Below are 19,484 nucleotides of genomic sequence, written 5' to 3'. Positions count from 1 at the left end.
TGTTAAGTTCCCAGGTTCCTGCCAGGTTCCTGCTGCAAGCGCATGCCCTGCGCCATGCTGCCGGGTCTTCCAGAATCCAGCCCCCCGAGCTAGCACCAACAATTCTTTTTCTCTTCCTAAATCAATCCGACCCGTTTCAATCATCTTATTCTTGACTTCATTCATACTGTCAGTTACACGTAATGGGGCAGTCCTGTCTAAAGTGGAGACTCGGCAGGATGGAAAGTCGTTCAATACTTCGTGTTTCGCGACGAACGGACTGTCGGAGTCTGTATCGGGCGCCGTAGGTCTCGTTATGTGATACAGCGACGAAACTGACTCCTCCATGAGACGCAATTTATTTAACACCCCACCCCCACGTTATTGGTTCGGCGTCACCCACACGAGCTACAGATTGTTATGCACTTTCACCCATATATGCACTTTCCGGTTTGGTGGGAAACCGGCTGAAAGCTGACTCTGCCCCATATTTAGTGCCCATATTCCAGTGCACGGACGATTTCTGAAAACTCTTAGTAGGTCTGTACCCGGCACCCCCCCTGTTTTGCCCCTGTAACCGCATATTTCCAAAAGTCGTATGCAGTATGCACTTTATGCACTTTCCCACTAAAAACTGAGTCGGGCTCGAAAATATATGCACTTTCCCCCGTATGCACTTTCAGGGGTATCTACTGTAGTTGTCAACTGGCGCATGGCTCGCGCAATACAGATACATGCACATTTCCTACTGCGACGGCAAACTCCTGACTTGAATAAAAGAAGGAAAAAGACATCATTGGTTTAACATGTATTACAAGTAGAAATAAGGTGGTAGGCCACAGGTACGTCGATAAAGGTTCGGAGGTTTCTATATTTGCCTTACATCATCATGGTGAATTAGACACCGCCGTGGAAGAGCTCAGATATCTTCATTTCCGTCTCTATCCATGAAAATTGCCTTATCACGCTCATCTTCGACTGCATCCAATAGCTCTCGGAAGACAACCGTCAGAGCAAGTCGTGTCTTCTCTTGTTCGTCATCCGGCTGTATGCTGTTGAAGAGCAGTATCTCCCGTCCCATTTCATCCAAGTCTATGTATGGGCACTATGGTTCATAGTCGTCTGGGCGCCATTGCCCATCGTCGTACCTGAGATACCGGTCATATCGTAGTCACGCCACATCTTGAGGAGCTGGCGTCTCGTGATTGCCGACCAGGACTTGGGCGCACCACAGTGATACACGAGACGGCAGACCATTGCCATTGCAGACGGCCAGGGGTCATGATGAAAGTATTGCCAGTTTTTGACGGCGACATCGAAGGGAGTACGGGCCCAAGCGAAATCGGTCTGGCCATAATTACCCGTGTCGTAAAACAGCTCATCAGCTCTGTTCCCAGCCGCTAATTCCTGGTGCGGGTCTAATCCATAGTCCAGAATGAGCTCGTCGATGACGGCAGGCTGGTCGGACAGGATAGCGCAGCAGAGATGGAACAATCCGGGCTCAACGGCGGTCTTCAACTGGGAATAAGCGCTATCTGGCGCCTCTGGCTGCGACCACGCCCTCATGGAGTACGCTAGACAGGCGGACCAGCATCTCTCCGTCTCTCGCGCGTTCTCCTCCTCGGACAGCTCGCTTCGATATAAAAGGCGTTTGTTGTCGGGCCAGACAACCCGAAAAAGGTCGAGCCTGTCGTATGCGACGCATGATTCTGACTCCTCCATAAATGTCTCCACCAAATCGGCCGCGTCCACTGTTCCTGTTGCAATTTGGTGACGAAGGATGCGGCTGGCACTCCATGCACATCTGTTAGCGACGAGGAACGCCAATGGGGCGTGTAAAAATGGAGTGGGTAAGAATGAGGTGTATATAGCCCCATGCGGACCTTGGTCGTCGTCGTTGGGAAACCGCAACCTTCCATCGGCCGCGCCTCTCGGAGCCTGTCGAGAATTTCCGTTCTGTTGGGGAAATGGGGAAGCTCTTCCCATTCGGAACGGAAGAACACGTTTTCGATGATAGTACCCGAGGCAAAAGCCGGGTGGGCAGGCCGCGGTAGCCGTCGTACGGACTCAGCAGCAGGAGGCGACGCAGAGTCAGCCAGAAATCAGGATATCATAGACCCTTCTCCGAAGTAATCAAGCAGAGCGTCGAGAAGCCGGTACATCCCAAACTCCTCCGCAAATGCCATATAGAGCGCCAGCTTGTCAGGATAGAGAGGACTCTGACGATCGAACCTCGCTTCGTAGATGTTCTCCAGCAGGAACAGGCAGATGTCCTCGGAGCGGGCCTGTAGAGCTACGTTGAAAAGGGTAGAATCGAACCTTACCGCTGGCTTCATATCTTCCCCTCGAAATGTCAAATATCCTTTCCTCCCTCCTGGCAATGCCCCAGGCCATCAATGGTTTCCCCATGACCGTGTCATTACATTCGGGCGCGAGGCCCTTATTGACGAGCAGCTGGACCACGTCGAGGCGCTTCGCTCGGATGGCGGTATGGATCGAAGTCATCTCTTCCAGCCTGTGCCATGAGCCTCGGAACACCTCGGGGACGAGCTTTGCGTAGATGTCAATGATTAGCTCAAGCTTCTCCAGGTCCCTGCATCGCCGGATCGCGCGGTTGAGACAGGTTACGGTGGCTTGGCTGAAGGTTGGCCAACCTTCGGGATGGTCGGGGTTTGGGCTGTGTTCTGGGAGTACGACGATGTCGGTTCCCGCAATGCCTGTCTCAACAGCTCCCTCGTCGCTGCCGCCGTCAGCTTCTGTAACCTCACCTTCTTCGATGTCCATCAATGATGCCCTGATTCTAGCACATTCGTCAGCCTCAGCCTCCCTGACGCGATCTCGATCCTCCAAGGCAGCCCTACGATAGAGGGTGTTACCGCCAATCCTGCTCCAGAACGACTTACAAGTACTGCTTAGAGCGATTGCATCTTTTGAAAGTGGATATCGAAGATACTTCTCGATCTCGATGAGAAGCTCTGACGGCAAATGAGTGATATGAGCCATGGTGACTCCCTAGTGGTTCGGCGAGGCGTGCCGAATAAATTCCTGCAGTCAACAACTCTTCGAGTCGGAGATAAAGGTTTGGCTTTTTGGATTTTGAAGGAACAATCACATTATCGAGCATCATCCGACTTATACCCGTATTTAGCAAGGGTTTCCTTTGCTGAATATCATGGTACAACCAGATTATCTCTATAGAAAGAGACAAAGCGTCGTAGCCAACATGAATGATCATTGTAATCTGGAGCTTTCACCCGATCCCATTCATTCCATGGAATGCACAATGCCATTGCTATGTAATCAGTGGAAGGCGCAGAGACTCGAGCTGTCCCTTATCCTCCAATGGATGTCGACTCGATAGCTTACTAAAGATTAGAACCAAATGATTTGGCTATCAGACAAAGGGCGGGCTGATTAAATCACGGGTTTCAAAGTAAAATGAACAAAAAAAATAGCAGGGCCATAATAGCGACCAAACAGAACATGCAAATGCCTACAAACGGATATTGACAGCGGGGGTTTGGATAATATGCAGGGCTTGGTTTCTGGCCAAAGTGGAAGGAGCACTTCTGTCGCTGTTACCTGAATTAGTGCAGAACCATCCCATCTCGAACCCCACTTCAACTGAGTGTGGCTTCTCTAACTCCCCCATCCCCAGTGAGATTGAAGTTGACTGTGAGTAGGCCACGATGCTTTTTCCAAAGAAAATAGGAAATACTATATTAACCTTGATGTAGGACTAGAATTTCCAGCATTGTTCTATTTGCAGCTGGTTTCTGGAAAGACCTGAGCATACCTGAGAGATCGCAATGGCATCGGGCACAAGCCAAGCACCAGAGGATGGTGGGGTGATGCCCTCCAGAGCTCCCGAACTTTTGAGCGGCAACCCTGACGTGACACCCGATGCTATACGAGCAACAGAAAAGAAGAAGGTTGAGGCACCTTACGGACAATGGAAGAGCGACATCACCAAGGAGGCTTTGTTCCGCGGCAGCCGCAAATTGCTCTCCCCGAGAGTCTGCGTGAGTGATGATGTCTCTTTGGTTTGCTTTACTTTATCCATGTCCGAACTCGGCAGCCTTCTTTTGTCAGAGTACTCATGACGATGCATGCTATAGAGTCGCACTGGGCGGACCTTCTTCACCGAAGCACGCCCTGACGGTATCTACCACCTCGTCGAGGCCTCTCAGAGCGGCGCAACCTATAGCTGCCACACCGTGCTGCCCGAGGGGTACAGCGCCCGCAGCCGCGTGTACGAGTACGGCGGCGGCGCGTACGCGCTTCTCCCCCCAGTGATGACGGCAAGGGCGACGATGGTGATGCTGGGCCCCGCGTCATCTTCTGCAACTTCAGCGACTGCACCGTGCAGATCCTGGATGTGGACACAGAGAAAGTGACGTGCCTGCTGGCGGAGAGCGACACGCTGCGCTACGCCGACTTCGCCGCGCCCCCGCGCCCCGGCTCGCCCTGGGTCCTGGCCGTGCAGGAGGACCACGCCTCCGCGGTGCCGGACCAGGTCCGCAACTACGTCGTGGTGATCCACACGGCCACGGGCGAGGTCCGCCGCGCCGTCGAGGGGGCCGACTTCTACATGTACCCCAGCTTCAGCGCCGACGGCGGGAAGATCGCTTGGGTGCAGTGGGACTTCCCCGACATGCCCTGGTCGGGTGTGAAGCTGTACTGGGCTGACTGGAACGACGAGGACGGCGCCGTGAGCAACGTGGAGTGGGTCGCTGGCGAAGACGGCATGACCGTCACCGAGCCGCGCTGGGGCGCCGACGGGTTTCTTTACTTTTGCTATGAGAAGACGAACTACCGTCAGTTTTACCGACGCAGACCGGGTGGTGATATGGCGCTGCTGGATCTTAAGCGGTATGAAGAGGCTGAGTTCGGCAGCGCGTCCATGTTCATTGGCAGGTTGGTTTGAGCCCTACCCCCAATCCCTTTCAAGATGGATCAAGAGAGCTCACAGAACATAGTCACACATATGCGATCCTTTCCAAAGAGTGCATCGTGGCAGTCGCCACAGAGAACGGATCCGACAAGGTGATCGCCTTCAACCCTGAGACTTTGCAATCGCAAGATCTCTCACTTCCGCTATCGGAAATAACCTATGACGGCTTGTATCGTTTATCAGACACATCTTTCATTGTCATCGGGGGCGGAGATACCACGCCGCAAGCCTTCTACCTTGTCGATATCACTGACAACGACGATGGCGCCAGAGACAACCGCAAGCTGACCAATATTCGGTGGTCGATTGATGAGGTCCTGAACCCCGAGATCTTCTCCACGCCTCAACATATCCACTTCTCAGCCAAGAGCGGACCGAAGCGCGAGATCCACGGCTTCTATTGGCCCCCGCATAACCTGGAGTACAAGGGCCCTGAGGGCACCAAGCCGCCGCTGATCGTGCAGTCCCACGGGGGTCCCACGGGCCACACCGGCCCAGGCCTGGCCCTCTCGATGCAGTACTGGAACGCGCGGGGGTACGCGACCTTCGCGATCAACTACAGCGGCTCGGACGGGCACGGCAAGACGTACCGCGAGCTCCTGAACGGCCGCTGGGGAGCCATCGACGTCAACGACATCGCCGAGAGCGTCCGACACCTATCCTCTTCCACCTCTACCCCACCCCTCATCGACGGGCGCCGCGTCGGCATCCGCGGCGGCAGCGCGGGCGGCTACTCGGTCCTGCAGGCGCTGTGCCAACACCCGGCCCTGTTCGCGGGCGGCGCCTGCTACTACGGCATCAGCGACGTGAAACTGCTGCTGCAGGAGACGCACAAGATGGAGTCGCACTACGTCGACTTCCTGCTCTTCACGCCGGGCATGACGGACGCCGACAAGGAGCAGGTAATGCGCGACCGCTCGCCCGTCCATCACGCGGGCAACATCACGGCCCCGCTGCTCATCTGCCACGGCGAGGACGACAAGGTCGTGCCCATCTCGCAGGCCTACACCATGTACGACGACATCCGGGCCCGCGGCGGGGAGGTCAAGCTCGTCAAGTTCCCCGGCGAGGGCCATGGGTTCCGCAAGGGGGGAGAACTTGCTCAAGGCGCATGAGGAGGAGGAGGCATGGTGGAGGAAGACGATTGCTCGGGTTGGGTGAAAGCAATTCGACAAGTAGGAACATAACCATGTTGAGATATAAAGACTGGGCCAGAAAATCGGCGACGTGTTTCATGAGATGACGAAGTTTCGTATTGATCAGATCAGATGACGAGTTCATAGACTCGCAATAGGCAAGGCAGAATGATGACCAAAAAGCATGTGAATCAATTTCAGTTTCTTATCTAAAGAGGGTATCCAAACAAATATCGACTGGTAAATGATGCGCTAGATCCACCATCTTCATATGGCTCGTTCTTTCCGAAGTGATACTCTCGGTCATCATGTCATATGCATATGGATATGAAATACGTAAATCATAATCGTCATCGATCTTAATAATGCTTCTTTGGACGACGACTTGTTGTACGACCTGGAGAAATGCCCCGACGCGTTCCCCAACAGCTCCGCGGGGCTTCCGAACTCGACAAGGCGCCCGCCGTCGAGCACGGCGATCTTATCGAAGTCGACGAGCGACGACAGCCGGTGCGCGATCATGACGACGGTGTGGCCGCGGAACTCGTAGCGGATGACCCGCTGCATCTGCGCGTCGGTCTGGTTGTCGACGCTGCTCGTCGGCTCGTCCAGGATCAGCACCCGGCCCGGCTTGAGCAGGGCGCGCGCGAGGCAGAAGAGCTGCCGCTGGCCGTGCGACAGGAATTCCGTGTCCATGGCTGTGTCCAGGACCTCCGAGGGGGTGGCGGCGGTGGCAGAATCGTCGTCCGTAGTAGTAGTAGTCTTCTTCGCGGTCGTGGCCGCGGCCTTGCTCTGGAGCACCGTCCAGAGCCCGACCTTTTGCAGGGCGGTGGCGATGTCTTCGTCGTTCGATTGGCTGAGCGGGTCGATGTTGGCGCGGATGGAGCCTGGGTAGATGAAGGCCTCCTGGGTCAGGCAGATGATGCGTTCCCGAACGACGGAGCCCTTGATCGTGGTTAGGTCCACATCGTCCAATGTTAGCTTGCCGGCTTCGATGTCTATCATGCGTAATATTGCCAGAGTCGTTGAGCTCTTTCCACTATATCCACAAGTGTATCAGTGATGGGCTCAGAGGAAGGGAAATGAGGGCGAGGCATGTGAAAAGAAGCAACCACGAACCTGCCAGTTCTGCCAAAAATGCCCACTTTTTCACCCGCTTTGATAGTGAAGCTGATGTCCTTCAAGACTGCGGGTTTTCCATTCCTAACAAACACACAAGAAGGTCAGCGTCAGAATCAGCATAAGAGTTACCAGCGACAACAACCTACCCGTAAGATGCAAACACGTTCTCAAACTTGAAGGTACCCCGACTCGGCCAGTCGGCAGTGGGAGCGTCGGTCTCGTCCGGCCCGCTCTCGTCCGGCGTCTTCTCGGCAAAGTCCTTGATGCGCGTGATGGCCCCAATCGACGTCTCGAGCATGGTCCAATGCTGGACGATTCCCGTGAGTTCGTACGATAGCGTCATCAGCTGCACCAGCGCGACACCGAGATAACCATCGTTGAGCTTGGAACGGAGCGCCACCGACAAGCCCATGACGATAATGACAAGACCAGCGACGATCATGTCGAGAACAAAGACCAGCCACCGCTGTATGAATTGCAGATGATACGAAGGGGTCTGGGATTGGTCCAGCAGCTCCATGTTTCTGGCAACGTAGTCGCCGACCCAACCGTAGGAGCGAATGGTGACCAGGCCGTTGAGCGACTCGATGAAGTGCGAGAAGAGAGGGGCGTTCGCTTCGATCCTACAGTCTGGATTAGAACCCGACCATGCCACCGTTTGTGTGATTTTACATACTCGAGTATTCGCAGCTGCCTAGAGGAGCGCAGGTAGAAGCGTTGAACGAAGTAGAGACAACGGCGATAGGGGGGAAAACAACGGCAGTCCAAGGGATCGCGTTGATAGCCACGGCAACGACGATCAACATGCCCGCGGATTCTACATTTAAGAAGTTAGTGCCTAGCCGCGTCTTATTGAAGGTGTTTTAGCAACTTACGGAAGACGACGTTGCCCATGGACTGAGGGAGAACCATATCGGCAAGTCGGATGTCTTGACTGAACCTGTGATGCTGTGAGTAAGAATCACTTTGCTGGCATTATCATTAATGGCTTACCGATTGACCAGAACTCCGGTCTCTGTCTCGTAGAAGACAGATAAAGGTGCCCTAACAAAATATGAGTATATATATAGAAGAGTTGAGATCGAAGTACAAACTTCATAGCTGCGGTGATCATCGCTTGGTGGAAGTGGTTGCCGGATCGAGGCACGATAACGATCCATAGGAAACTACGCGCGACAAATTAGTCAGGTGGTACCTTCGGCTGGTTAGATCATTCACATACCCGACAGCCATCATGGTCAGAATGGCTTCGAAGCAGTTGAACATGGCGTAGATTCCTAGCAAATAGCCTGCTCGGTCCGGCCCGCCGTTTTCGTTGTCCTCAGCCCACCAGTTGATCCAAATCTCTTGAGGTATGTCAGTAAGTGAACGAGTTCCATAGCTCACGCATGGGATAGAGACACTTACGTCCCAAGCCCACGAATGTTTGACTACTTCCCAGGAGGAATATCCAAGTGATTAACGCCATAGGACCCAGTGCGCGCCCATAGTATCTGTATATATTCCAATCTCCTAGTTGGCGGCTCTTGTCGGCTTCGGCCTCGGCCTTTTCCTCGACTTCGATGATTTCCTTGGTCTTCTCGTCAATTGGCTCAGAAACAGCCTCTACAACTTCATGTTCCTGTTCCTCTTTCTGTATTTTGACCTGGAGTGTATGTATGTAGCTGCCAGGAGTGTTAAGTTCAGAGAAAGTTCCTTGCTCAACAATCTCGCCGTTCTCATTCAATGCTAGAATCAGATTGACTTCCGGAAGCCGTTTAACTGCGAAGCCTATTAGTATTATGGGATGGTGAAGCCATAGCTGAAGCCTTACCTGAATGGATTGCTAACACCACTGACGTTCCTGACTTGCGGAACAGACCATCTCGCCCGAACACCCTCCGGAAGACATGCTCCTTTGTCACAGCGTCTAGCCCACTCAGCACATCATCAAGGATTGCCAGTAACTTGCGGGCATATATAGCCCGAGCGATTGACTACACAATCCGTCAGTCTCTGGATGTTCCCAGGTTTCAAAGTATCTATCTTACCACGCGCGCTTTCTGACCTCCACTCAGCTTGAGGCCCTTGCTTCCCACAATAGTTGAATCCCCATCAGGCAACTGTCGCAGATCAACCTCGAGAGCTGTCGCTTGGATGATTGATCGGTACCAGTTTTCGTCAAATTCGGTTTTGCCAATGATGTTCTCCCGGATCGACCCGTTGATGATCCAAGCCGTCTGGTCGCAATATGCGATTTCAGGGGAGCAGACCGATACCATACCGTCCGTCTTCGATGTTTCGCTCAAAAGCCCCTTTAGTAACGTAGACTTGCCACATCCTACGGGCCCCACGATGATCGTCAAATAGCAATCAGGTCCGATATGAGTCTCCAAGCCCTTAACAACAGCATCGTCCGAGCTGGACCACGCGAAATCGGCCTTTCCAACTCTTATGTAGGAACCGCGTACATGGGACCCTGATGAGACTCGTGAGACTCGTTGGAATGATTCCTTCTCCTTTGGGTAAATCAGGCGGGCTGTCCGTCGAAAGAAGCGATCTTGAATCGACACGGGATTCTTCATTGAGGAACTCCTGTATTCTCGTGAAACAGCTTAGCGCGCTCCATCCAAAAGGTACCGCGTACAGGATCATGATCAGTGGCTGCGCAAGAACCATCATGCCTGCCAGAGATGTGATAGCCTGTGAAATAGACATTCCCTCGGTTCCGTTTATGCGGGCAACGATTGCATATCTCGCGAAGAGAGATAGGCCGGCGAGAATGGTTCGCATGTTGACTTGAAGCTGGGGTCAGCACAATATTCCATAACCTTGAAGTAAACAGTCTTTACCTAAAGTGATATTCAGCGCGTGAAGCCTTCGATACCGCCTCGAGACCTTCATCTCTTTCTCACGCATATTCTGGATATTATACTCCATCTGCTTGGCCAGTCCTAACATCTTCACATTCCTCATCGCACCAAAAATTTCCATCGTGTAATTGATTCGTTTCTGCGTGGCTTCCAGCCAATTTTTCTGTCTGGGGCCAATACGCGAAGCTAGGACGGTAGAAAGTCCCACAGAGACTGTTTGTTCATCAGCATTACCATCCCACGAAGCTCAGGAGAGGGCGGAGGCGCGGTTTTGAAGGAAACATACCGATTGCGATGATTATGGGCGTTACGCATACCGCACCTAACTGCAAGTAGAGAACGTAGATAGAAAGAGCCAATTGTGTGACGAGCGGCAAGGTGTCTATGAGAAGGAGTTGGAATGTCTCCGAAATCCTCTGCGCATCCGTACTCATTAGAGTCGTGGCGGCAGACTCGTTGACACTGGTGATCGGAAGCGTAGTCGTTTTTATGTAAATGAGGGAGATGAGTTCGCCGCGCAACATTGACATGGTTCGAATGGTTAGATGGGAATGCCATCCGGTCGAGAACTAATCGGTATTGGATCAGCATATGAAACATCAATAATGCTGAGGCATCTTCTTACCGCAAAGGATATGTACACAAAGGCAGAAGCCCCAATAAGGCCATAACCGTTGTTGTTGCCATCACTTGGGTCAGCTTGGATATATTGAACAGCATCCTGAATCAAGAATGTCTGGCTAGTCATCAGGCCGACAACAAAAAACTTGGGTACCAAGTTCATGAGAATCTCCCAGCGGAGGCTCCAGACACAGGCTAGTACCAGTGCATGTTTTCTCTTTTGGTTCCCTACCTCGTCTTAGCCAACCGGATCTTCGATTTGAGGGTTCACTAAAGGCGTTCTTACAGTTCTTCCATGTAGCGTGGATGCGTTGGGACAGGCGTTCGGGGTTGACCTTCTCATGGATGGATGGCAAATCCTCGAGACTCAGTACCTTCCTGAAGCCGGCGAAAAGCAGGGAGTTGAGCCACCAGAACCAACTCCTGCTGACTACCCCACTCGTGCTTTCCAGCGAAAAGTGGTGATCAGGCTCGAGCAGCAAGGACTGCTTCCCAATGGACTCCAAGACAGCCATGACGCACTTGATGGCGAGAGATGTGGTTAAGACCCCGGCAACAGCGTCACCATTGCGCTGAGAAAGCCATTGCGTGCGAACACGAGCGATGTCGAAGACGATCGTGGCAATGAGGTAAGTATTGATTATGAAGGAAGGCCGGATTGACTTTGCATGCTCAAGGTGAGAGAGAAGCGCCAAGCTGAGCCCGGTGACCAATGACAAGACGGCTGAAACAAGTGTGGCTTTTGTTCGGAGGCTAGTCTTGATCGCCAGAACCAGGAGAGCCACTTGAAGACCGGTGTAAACACTTATAGCGACCTATTCGGTGTAAGTCACAGTGCCTGCATTGAAATGTAGGGGAAATGGAGGATTTTGTTGCGCACCAATTTGCAATAGTACAACAAAGTTTCGTCTCACAGTTGGCCTTTTACCGACAAGACTGAAAGAACGTATTGCTGCTAATGCGATGAACAAGGCTGCAGGGAGAACAGGACTGTAGGTAAGATTGTGGTGCATTAGTACGCTTGCTGGTTCCTCCAATGGTTTCGCAACACGGCCACCACTCACGCGTAAAATCGAAGCCGCCGCCTCGACACTCCGGAGACCTCACACTCGGGCCGAACGAGCCATCGCCGCATATGGTCTCGAAGACATCCCGCGTAGTTTCCATATTTGCTGGGCAAACTGACCCGCGATGCCAACACAAGAGTTGGTGATAACGGCGACAGCTGGGCTACATGAAGATAAAGCAGATTTGGCTGGTCGCCCAAACACCCAAGGAAAGCTTATAGAGGATATGGGAAACCCAGCTTCAAGGCGGGTAAGCATCTGAGATTGGGGACCAGCTCTTCTTTGACTACCCCGAAGTCTTGGTATTCTTGGTATTAAGTGCAACAATGCTGTCGTGATAAGACAGAACCCCCGGCCCGCTGGCCGGAGAGTCCCATTTAGGAAGCTGCCCTTGATCTTTGCAGCAAGTTGCAAGGGTTATAGTGGGATTGATTGGACAGCTACGCCGCAGTGGACAGTGCCAAAGTGCATGGTGGTTTGGCCGTTGATCTCAATTAGCACACCATCAAACATGGGTGGACTCCGCAGCTTCAAGTCTTTTGCGACCTAACCAAGCAGCCAATAAGGTCCAATGGAAGCGATGCTCGGAGGGATCGTACGTTACCGAGCAGATGGATCCAGATAGGCCAAATGCCATCGTATCAAGTGGCAATGCCATCCCTAGATTGCTACTAGATTGCATCTTGTTTCCTCTGTCCCTGTGCCACGCTGGTATGGAGATGTTGTGCTGCAGCTAGGTGGCCTATGGGGGCAAGCCATGTCCTACCCAAATCAGTTTCCATCGGTTTCATCAATCTCTGAGAGCGGAAGATGGGCCCTCATTGGGTTCAATGACCAAGACAAAGGTGAGTGAGTACGAATGTAGCAGAAGCTCCAACCGAGAGTATCGGCCCGTGATTTGCTCACTTTGCATGTTTCCTGTATGAAGGGGTCGTCCGCCGCGTATGTTGTCCGACTCGGTACTATAGCCAAGACATTTTGCCATATTCACTCACAGTGGACCCTCAGTGGAGCGCAATGTTTGCGACACCGCAAGCAGCAATGTTTGACCGCAAAAGTCGGATGCTTCCTCTTTCTCGACTGCGACGGCCTGCATTTTGCTTAATTCGCCATCCTCAAAAGAGCGTCTAGAATATGTCGCTGGGCAGCAGACCGAACCAACTGCATGATGCACCTGTCCATAGGCCACCCAGGCTGCTGGGTCAGTTATACCGATAGCGTGAGCTGGCGATCATGTAAAGTTGGCATGGTCAGAAGCATGGTCTGATGCGTTCTTCCAGAAACAGAAAACGGTAAACAGGCCGGGGGTGGATAGGTGATGTGCCGCCAGCTCTGACTGACACAAACAGTGGGAGAAACCATTTTCCACCTCTGTTTCAGCAGGGGCTTCTGGCCAATTGGCATGGCCCCCACGTGCCAGTAGATGGGCCTTAGAGTGAAGGTTCGTCCCCGGCCCCCTGCACCACAGCATCGGACTTAAACTTGTGTTGATTCATGGATCGCATTCCAGAAGCATCCAATCCATCTTTCGTCTCTGCACTCTACCTACTCGTGAATACTGGCCACCTTCCTCGAGAAGGTAACTCGGAACAGAAGCTCAGAACAGAAGCCCACAACATATGGAATATCATCGCCGACTTCACTACATAAGATATAGCACGTGCTCATTCTTCTCCAATTCCAATTCCTACATTCGATGGCTGGCTGGCTGGGGACGGCAACAGGGTAGTGCTAAGTAGGGGTGGTGGATGGTAGGGGAGGGGCTGCTAAACCGCATTGGACCAATACAGGACTGGCGCCGGCGAATCATCTTGAGCCACTTTGCCCACTGGAAGAAGCGATGTCGCACTGGGAATATGTGCGCGCCTCGCGCGCTTTTCTTTTGCAACTGGTCTTCGAACCGTGTCTGTCTGGTGTATTCTCATATATCAGGACGACGGCGGCGACGAAGATGGTGGGCGAGATAATTGACTGCTATTTTACATCCGGTATATCGTTCGCATGATGTGATCTCCGCTCAATCCCTTACCAGTAGCGCCCCAGTTGGGGACACCCGCCATCATGGTAGAGGCTTATTGAAACCACCCAACAACCAACCGCAAGCCGCCGATGGTGTGCTTAGAAAACTGACAGGCGCTATTTCGGTCGGATATTCCAGAAAATAGCAAGCATGATGCGATAAGGTTGGCAAACAACTCTCATGGCGGCGTGCCTCCTTGCCGCGGTGATGCAACGGCGCAAGGCATACAAAATGTAACAGCCAGTGGCCAGCGCATGCCGTCCTGCCCTATCTATCCTGCTTGCAGCCCAAACATGCATCAAAGGAATGACCCCATGCGCAACTATTCCTGTCACCGATCGCAGTCGTGGCCACCAAACGTTCTGCTAAGCGGCCATGACATGCATTGCCTGAATAACCTCTTAACACTTACCTTGTGAACCCTTGGCGATAAGAATAGCAACCGACTGGTCGGGTCAAGAATTGACTTTTGGTAATCGAATGGCTTTCGAGTACTGTATTACTCCGAGAAACCACTTGCTACCAGCGATCAACAGAATAGACATTTTGGCCAGCGTTTTTCCATTTCATCTTGGAAGACATGGCTAGCATGGCAGCAAGTAATAATACTTAACTGTCATCCTCGCGCTCCCTGCGCTTCTCCAAACGAGGCCTTTAGCCTTTTCAAGATACGAAGCATTCGAGGCGTGCACAATTTCATCCTGGGGAGGAGCGGGAGCCATTACGACAAGTTTATGTAATTTAAGGTGCTCACGAATGACCATCATCGCCGTCATGAACGTCAACGGCGGCTGGGACAAGCACACCCACAAGGTGCGCCACATTAAACAGGCTTAGTGCGCGGGATGGACCGCCAAAACCCCATTACTCCACCTCATCGGCGCCCGCTCGCGCGCTGCCCGCTAGCCCGCTGTCTCTCTTCTCTCTCCACTTTCCCCCGCGATCCGCGCCCATCTCCACCTTCACAGAGTCAGTCTTCAAGTGTCGGTATGCTCAGTGAGTCCTACACTTGATAAGAATCCGAGTAGTTTATCTATTGCCCTCCTCTACTGTGGCGTTTACCCTAGATACACTCGCCTTTAACACTCTACTCCTTTGTCTAGTGGGTTCGCTGGTGGAACGCGCCGGACCGCCATCATCATCAACATGTGCTTCAACAACCAAACGTACTATAACTGCATCGAGAAGCACCTACGCAGCTCCGAGGCCTCCCTCTGCGCGGCGCCCTACCAGTGCCGCTGCTGGCGGCGCCACGACCCCGACCGCCTCAAGCGACTGCACTCTTTAGAGACCTCTGCGCCCGAGCTATGCCCCATAAGCTAAAGCACCCCCTCACGGGCTACTTTACTGAGCTACCCTTACCCCTGTAATCAAAGCCATTTTTACGGCTAGAATTAACGTAAATATACTATTTTTCGTTATTTTTAATAATAATATAGTCCTCCGCCTCTATGCTATCATCTTTTATAGCTTTTATAATGTTACGAGGCCCTCTTAGCACTTTAATGTCGTTAGCTTTATCCTCGTATATAACCTTATTTTTTAGCTTCCGCTTAGCTCGGCATATATTAGCTATACGAATAAATCGTTGTCCTAGTGCGATTCTTACTTTTTAACGTATTTTTATCATCTTTTTATCGAGTTTAATTTAAAAATAACTAACTTAAGTTTCGAGATACGCGATTTTATTAACGCTTTAATTTAAGGCTTTATTAACCTTTTTAATAAAGAATCATTAAGAGAGTATTTTAAAAGTAAGGTTTATAATAGTTAATTTTTAATTATTATTTTATAATTCCTAGTTATTAAAAGGTGTTTTAATAAGTATTAAAGCTAATTTAATAAAGAAATTAAGTGTTAATTTTTTTTAACTACTTTTAATAGCTTTAAATATACTTAAGTAACTTTTATATCTTTTAAAATAACGTATTTTAATAATAATAGCTTCGAGTAATTTTATAAATAAATTTTAACCGCTTTTTAACCGTTTTTAATTATAAAAGAAATTAATACATTAATTTTAACTTAATGATATATTTTTAATATATTTATTTTTATAGGTTTTAACTTAAGGACCGTATTTAAGTACTTTTTTAAAGCAATTCTTTATTATAGTGTGTGTGGACTAACCACTGCGCCACAAAGCAAAAGCTTCGGAAATGACTCTTCGGGTCATTTCTGTCCAATTCTACGCCTTAAGTGCTACCCGCGGGGGGACCAACCCGCCGATCGTAACATTCTTAACCTTTTTTTTAATAAACTAAAAACTTTTATATTTAAAACCTATACTATATAATTATAATATAGCTTATATATAAAGAGTAGAAATAAGCGAAAAAAATAAAGGTAATAATAACTTTAAAAAATAAAAAGTAATAATTAAATTAAAAAGTTTTCTAATTAGGATGCACGGTGAAAAGACGCGTTCGTAGGGTAAAACGCGGTGGCCCGTGACGAGATGGCCCGTGAGGGGGTGCTTTAGCTTATGCCCCGTCCAGTTCGGCGGTTCCCGGACCGGGTCAGACGATGACAGTCCCGGCAGTGACGACAATGAAAAGGGTGGCTCTACGTTCTCTCCGGATGATGCTGCACGTAAGTTTGCTTCTACGCTTTTCCCGAGTAATCAATTGTGGCCCCGTCTCTCTTATCTGCCTACATTGGCTTCTGGGCCGTTCTTCATGCCGAAGAGAAGGAGGGACCCGACGATGAAGCTGACACACATCTTTCGCCTTCAGTCGCAGATAACCGACAGGCTCGGCGCATGGAACTCTCTGAGGCGATGGTCCAGGAACTGCGGCTGGCCAAGAGGGCTACGCTGGTTCCCCGGCGGATCACTTCTCTCCGCCATGATGACAGTCTAGATATTTCAATCCGCATAATGGCTGTATAGATGAGGATGGCCAGCGGCTACTACATAGGTAGAGACGAAGCAAAATTATGGTGTACTCCATTGGATAATACCAGAGACGATGCGAAAGCTGCTAGTAGGATCTCAGTACTTGAGAAAGCTGGCCTGCCAATCATCTATGAATAGTATTATACGAAAAGCAGCGCTTCTGCCATTAAGGGGGATGGATGTCATCAATCCATATGTGGAGTTCCTCCATTCCTGAGCTAGTGGTGCAAGGCATGGCCAGGGGGCTAAGAATATGTGTAGTACAAGTGACGCTCTGTGTCTCAGCCGATAATGATATCCTCCCGAGCCCCGGTATACTGGTCTTTAGACACCACGGTGACGAACTCAAGTTTGCTCAACTCTTGATCCTTGCCAGCCTGCTTATTCCATTCATCAAATCGTTTCCGTAGTTCTTTCTCACGATCTCCCTCGCTGCTGATGCGGATCATGGCCTTTTCGTGCTTGCTATCGCCCGTTATGGCCGTTTGAACCAGGTACAGCGTTTCTACGTTGGGCCATGCCAAGCTAATCGTGGTCCAGCAAGGACTGACACTTGGCATCAGCCAAGGGGACTCCGTTTGTACCGCCAGCTTGAGGATAGCCAAGCGGTCCTTCTCCGCGAATTGATATCGAGCGCAGTGGTACGATCGGCAGCCGCTGCAGCAAGGCTCCAACATAACAATGTCCATGTCCGGATTCACGTATTGTTCCGTTCGATTGTCGTCAGGGCTATGAAGGCTGAACATCTTCCGGTAACGTTCCGAGGCGATTTGGGCCGATACCGAATTTGTATTAAACCAGCTGGGTGCGGCATTCTGGACGTCGAAACTGTAATTCGGCGCTGTCCGATTTCTGATGTAGACAAGCCTTGGCTCACAGGCTGCTTCCCAGATGGCCAATTTCAACTCATTCGGCAATTCAGGATATTTCTGGAATTCTGTGAGTGGCTTGGACAGCCTTACTGATCGGCGAAGAGGAAGGGATGGTGTACGACGCGGGCTCGCCATGTTTCTCATTTTCCGCCGTTTGGACGGCGTCTCCGATGTTGCATCAATGTTCTCTGGTGTTGATTCGTGACGCAAAATAGTTTTCAAGCGAGATCTGGGGGATTTTCGCAACGGGCCTCCTCTAGGCTTTCTGGCGCGAACTTGATTAACGTTCGCATCGCCCTTGGGAGACTGGGTTGCGTGTGGTGCCCTCAGGGATCCACCGCTGGAGGCGTAGTCGATATCCTCAGCATCTTCGAGCTTTGAAATGGAATTAGGACGAGAACTGGCAGCCTGGAGTCGAGTAAAGATCGGTGCTTGATTTCTAGTCATGGATCGGGTCTGCGGTCTGTGGCCGACCGAGACAGAGCCTGGGATCATGAATCCAAAATGCTGAGGCGTCGCAAGGACATCGTCATCGTCGGCCGCATTGCCTTCAGATGCTTGATGCTGAAGCGTTGGATTGGCCGCGACAGTACCCCCAGGGACAACGTCGTCCAACGCTTCCTCGGTGTTATCCGATGCCATTTTCTCACTTTGGTAATTCAATGTTGAGCGGTTCCGGCTGGCAGAAGGGACGTAAGTTTGTTGTCAGGAATGTACTTAGAAAGCATGTTTTGCGGTAAAAAGACTTTACCTTTGCCTCAGCAGCGGGGGGTTTCTTGACCGCTGGCCTGTGATAAGTGGTAGAGATCAACGACACACTCCGCCTTACTCTTTGCGCAAAAACACTGTCTACTTTCTTGTCGATACAATGAGCGGAGGTGGTCGCAACGGATCACAGGTGCATGTGACTGGAGTATGTAGGTAGGTCACTGTACCATGGGTAGATCTGGGCGATAAGGCTGGCTGCTGGTGTGGTGGTGTCTGGTGATGTGTGACAGCGGCTAGCGGGTCCACCAGACACCTGGATGGAGTCCGTACTTGCGGTGTCGGATTTGTCTGCTCAACGTTCAATAACGGTACGATGGTGAGATTTCGACGGTTTGCATGTGCGCATGTGTAATTAGGTAATCACGTACCAGTAGCATGGGAATGCGGTGTACTGGTCGCTGGGGGATTCGCGGATTGCAGATCGATAAGTTGAAGTGGGATGTCAAGTTGTGACGAACGACGCGGGGCAAGTTGCAGCAGCAACAGCTACCACTACAGCTGAGGTCACAGGGCCAAGGTGGGATACATCAGTGGGGTCATTAACAATTGAAGGCACCCCACTCGACTAGCCAATTTCACTATCAGAGCAGCCAACCTTCACCCAGCCCTCAACAGACGTAATAACGGTCATGGAAATCGAGTCAACGCTTGCAACGTTTATTCAAGTGCCCGTGTAGGTAATTCAGTCTACTTACATTCAGATCTTATGCGAGTGTTGGCAGCATATAAAATTGTATCGCGTTTCGTGCTAGATCTGGTTCCCTATGAATGGATGTCCGATGATGCAAGCAGTCGCCCGCCGCCCGCTACATTAGGCTCATGCTACCGGTGGGGTTGACGATGCCAGGGGTCCAAGGGTCGTTCAGCAGCAAGCTTCATGATGTTAAGCTGTTGTTTTATTAGGCGCTAAGCTCAGCGTCCAAGCATCCTATCGCGAATAACCCCCAACACCGAACAGAGGTTTATGTAAACAGACATTCTTGGGGCTACTTCAATAGTACCTACTCTAGATAACGGGAGAGCGTTACCATTTTCCCACTCGAACTCCTCGGTATAGAATGCTATACTGCAGAGAATCTCAGACCCTTGCTTTGCATTGCACCACTAGCTTACACAGATCAAGTATGTAGCATGGCGGAGGTCATCTCATTATCAGGTGTATGAACCTGTTGACACTCACAAGAATCGAATGCAAGC

The 19,484-nt window shown here is 51.1% G+C and overlaps 6 protein-coding genes across 6 annotated transcripts; 2 read left to right on the top strand and 4 right to left on the bottom strand.

Annotated features, from left to right (window-relative positions):
* Positions 1 to 1,071: 1,071 nt before the first annotated feature.
* On the bottom strand, positions 1,072 to 1,701 carry PG994_009752 (uncharacterized protein; the record flags this gene model as incomplete). The annotated part of the gene is made up of 1 exon (XM_066861161.1): positions 1,072 to 1,701. One exon carries the CDS (start codon positions 1,699 to 1,701, stop codon positions 1,072 to 1,074), a length of 630 nt encoding a protein of 209 aa, XP_066713331.1.
* A 480-nt stretch (positions 1,702 to 2,181) lies between these two features.
* Positions 2,182 to 2,763, bottom strand: PG994_009751 (uncharacterized protein; the record flags this gene model as incomplete). The annotated part of the gene is made up of 1 exon (XM_066861160.1): positions 2,182 to 2,763. The coding sequence occupies one exon, from the start codon at positions 2,761 to 2,763 to the stop codon at positions 2,182 to 2,184; it is 582 nt and encodes a 193-aa protein (XP_066713330.1).
* A 1,025-nt stretch (positions 2,764 to 3,788) lies between these two features.
* PG994_009750 (uncharacterized protein) lies at positions 3,789 to 6,048 on the top strand (the record flags this gene model as incomplete). The annotated part of the gene is made up of 4 exons (XM_066861159.1): positions 3,789 to 4,001; positions 4,098 to 4,252; positions 4,273 to 4,896; positions 4,959 to 6,048. The coding sequence occupies 4 exons, from the start codon at positions 3,789 to 3,791 to the stop codon at positions 6,046 to 6,048; spliced, it is 2,082 nt and encodes a 693-aa protein (XP_066713329.1).
* A 327-nt stretch (positions 6,049 to 6,375) lies between these two features.
* Positions 6,376 to 11,831, bottom strand: PG994_009749 (uncharacterized protein; the record flags this gene model as incomplete). The annotated part of the gene is given in 18 exon segments (XM_066861158.1): positions 6,376 to 7,108; positions 7,189 to 7,272; positions 7,338 to 7,814; positions 7,864 to 8,008; positions 8,067 to 8,131; positions 8,185 to 8,235; positions 8,286 to 8,357; positions 8,414 to 8,537; positions 8,599 to 8,952; positions 9,005 to 9,167; positions 9,222 to 9,619; positions 9,642 to 9,968; positions 10,023 to 10,256; positions 10,330 to 10,612; positions 10,669 to 10,859; positions 10,897 to 11,479; positions 11,498 to 11,637; positions 11,729 to 11,831. 18 exon segments carry the CDS (start codon positions 11,829 to 11,831, stop codon positions 6,376 to 6,378), a joined length of 4,527 nt encoding a protein of 1,508 aa, XP_066713328.1.
* Positions 11,832 to 14,507: 2,676 nt separating this feature from the next.
* PG994_009748 (uncharacterized protein) lies at positions 14,508 to 15,074 on the top strand (the record flags this gene model as incomplete). Its single annotated transcript, XM_066861157.1, has 2 exons — positions 14,508 to 14,587; positions 14,855 to 15,074. The coding sequence occupies 2 exons, from the start codon at positions 14,508 to 14,510 to the stop codon at positions 15,072 to 15,074; spliced, it is 300 nt and encodes a 99-aa protein (XP_066713327.1).
* Positions 15,075 to 16,928: 1,854 nt separating this feature from the next.
* Positions 16,929 to 18,161, bottom strand: PG994_009747 (uncharacterized protein; the record flags this gene model as incomplete). The annotated part of the gene is made up of 1 exon (XM_066861156.1): positions 16,929 to 18,161. One exon carries the CDS (start codon positions 18,159 to 18,161, stop codon positions 16,929 to 16,931), a length of 1,233 nt encoding a protein of 410 aa, XP_066713326.1.
* Positions 18,162 to 19,484: the final 1,323 nt, after the last annotated feature.

This window comes from Apiospora phragmitis, assembly GCF_038363925.1.
Source record: "Apiospora phragmitis strain CBS 135458 chromosome Unknown utg000009l:1.0-1189150.0:1.0-1190623.0, whole genome shotgun sequence".
Classification (NCBI taxonomy): domain Eukaryota; kingdom Fungi; phylum Ascomycota; class Sordariomycetes; order Amphisphaeriales; family Apiosporaceae; genus Apiospora; species Apiospora phragmitis.
Note: the sequence above shows the minus strand (reverse complement) of the source record. Positions and strands in the feature narration are given on the sequence as shown.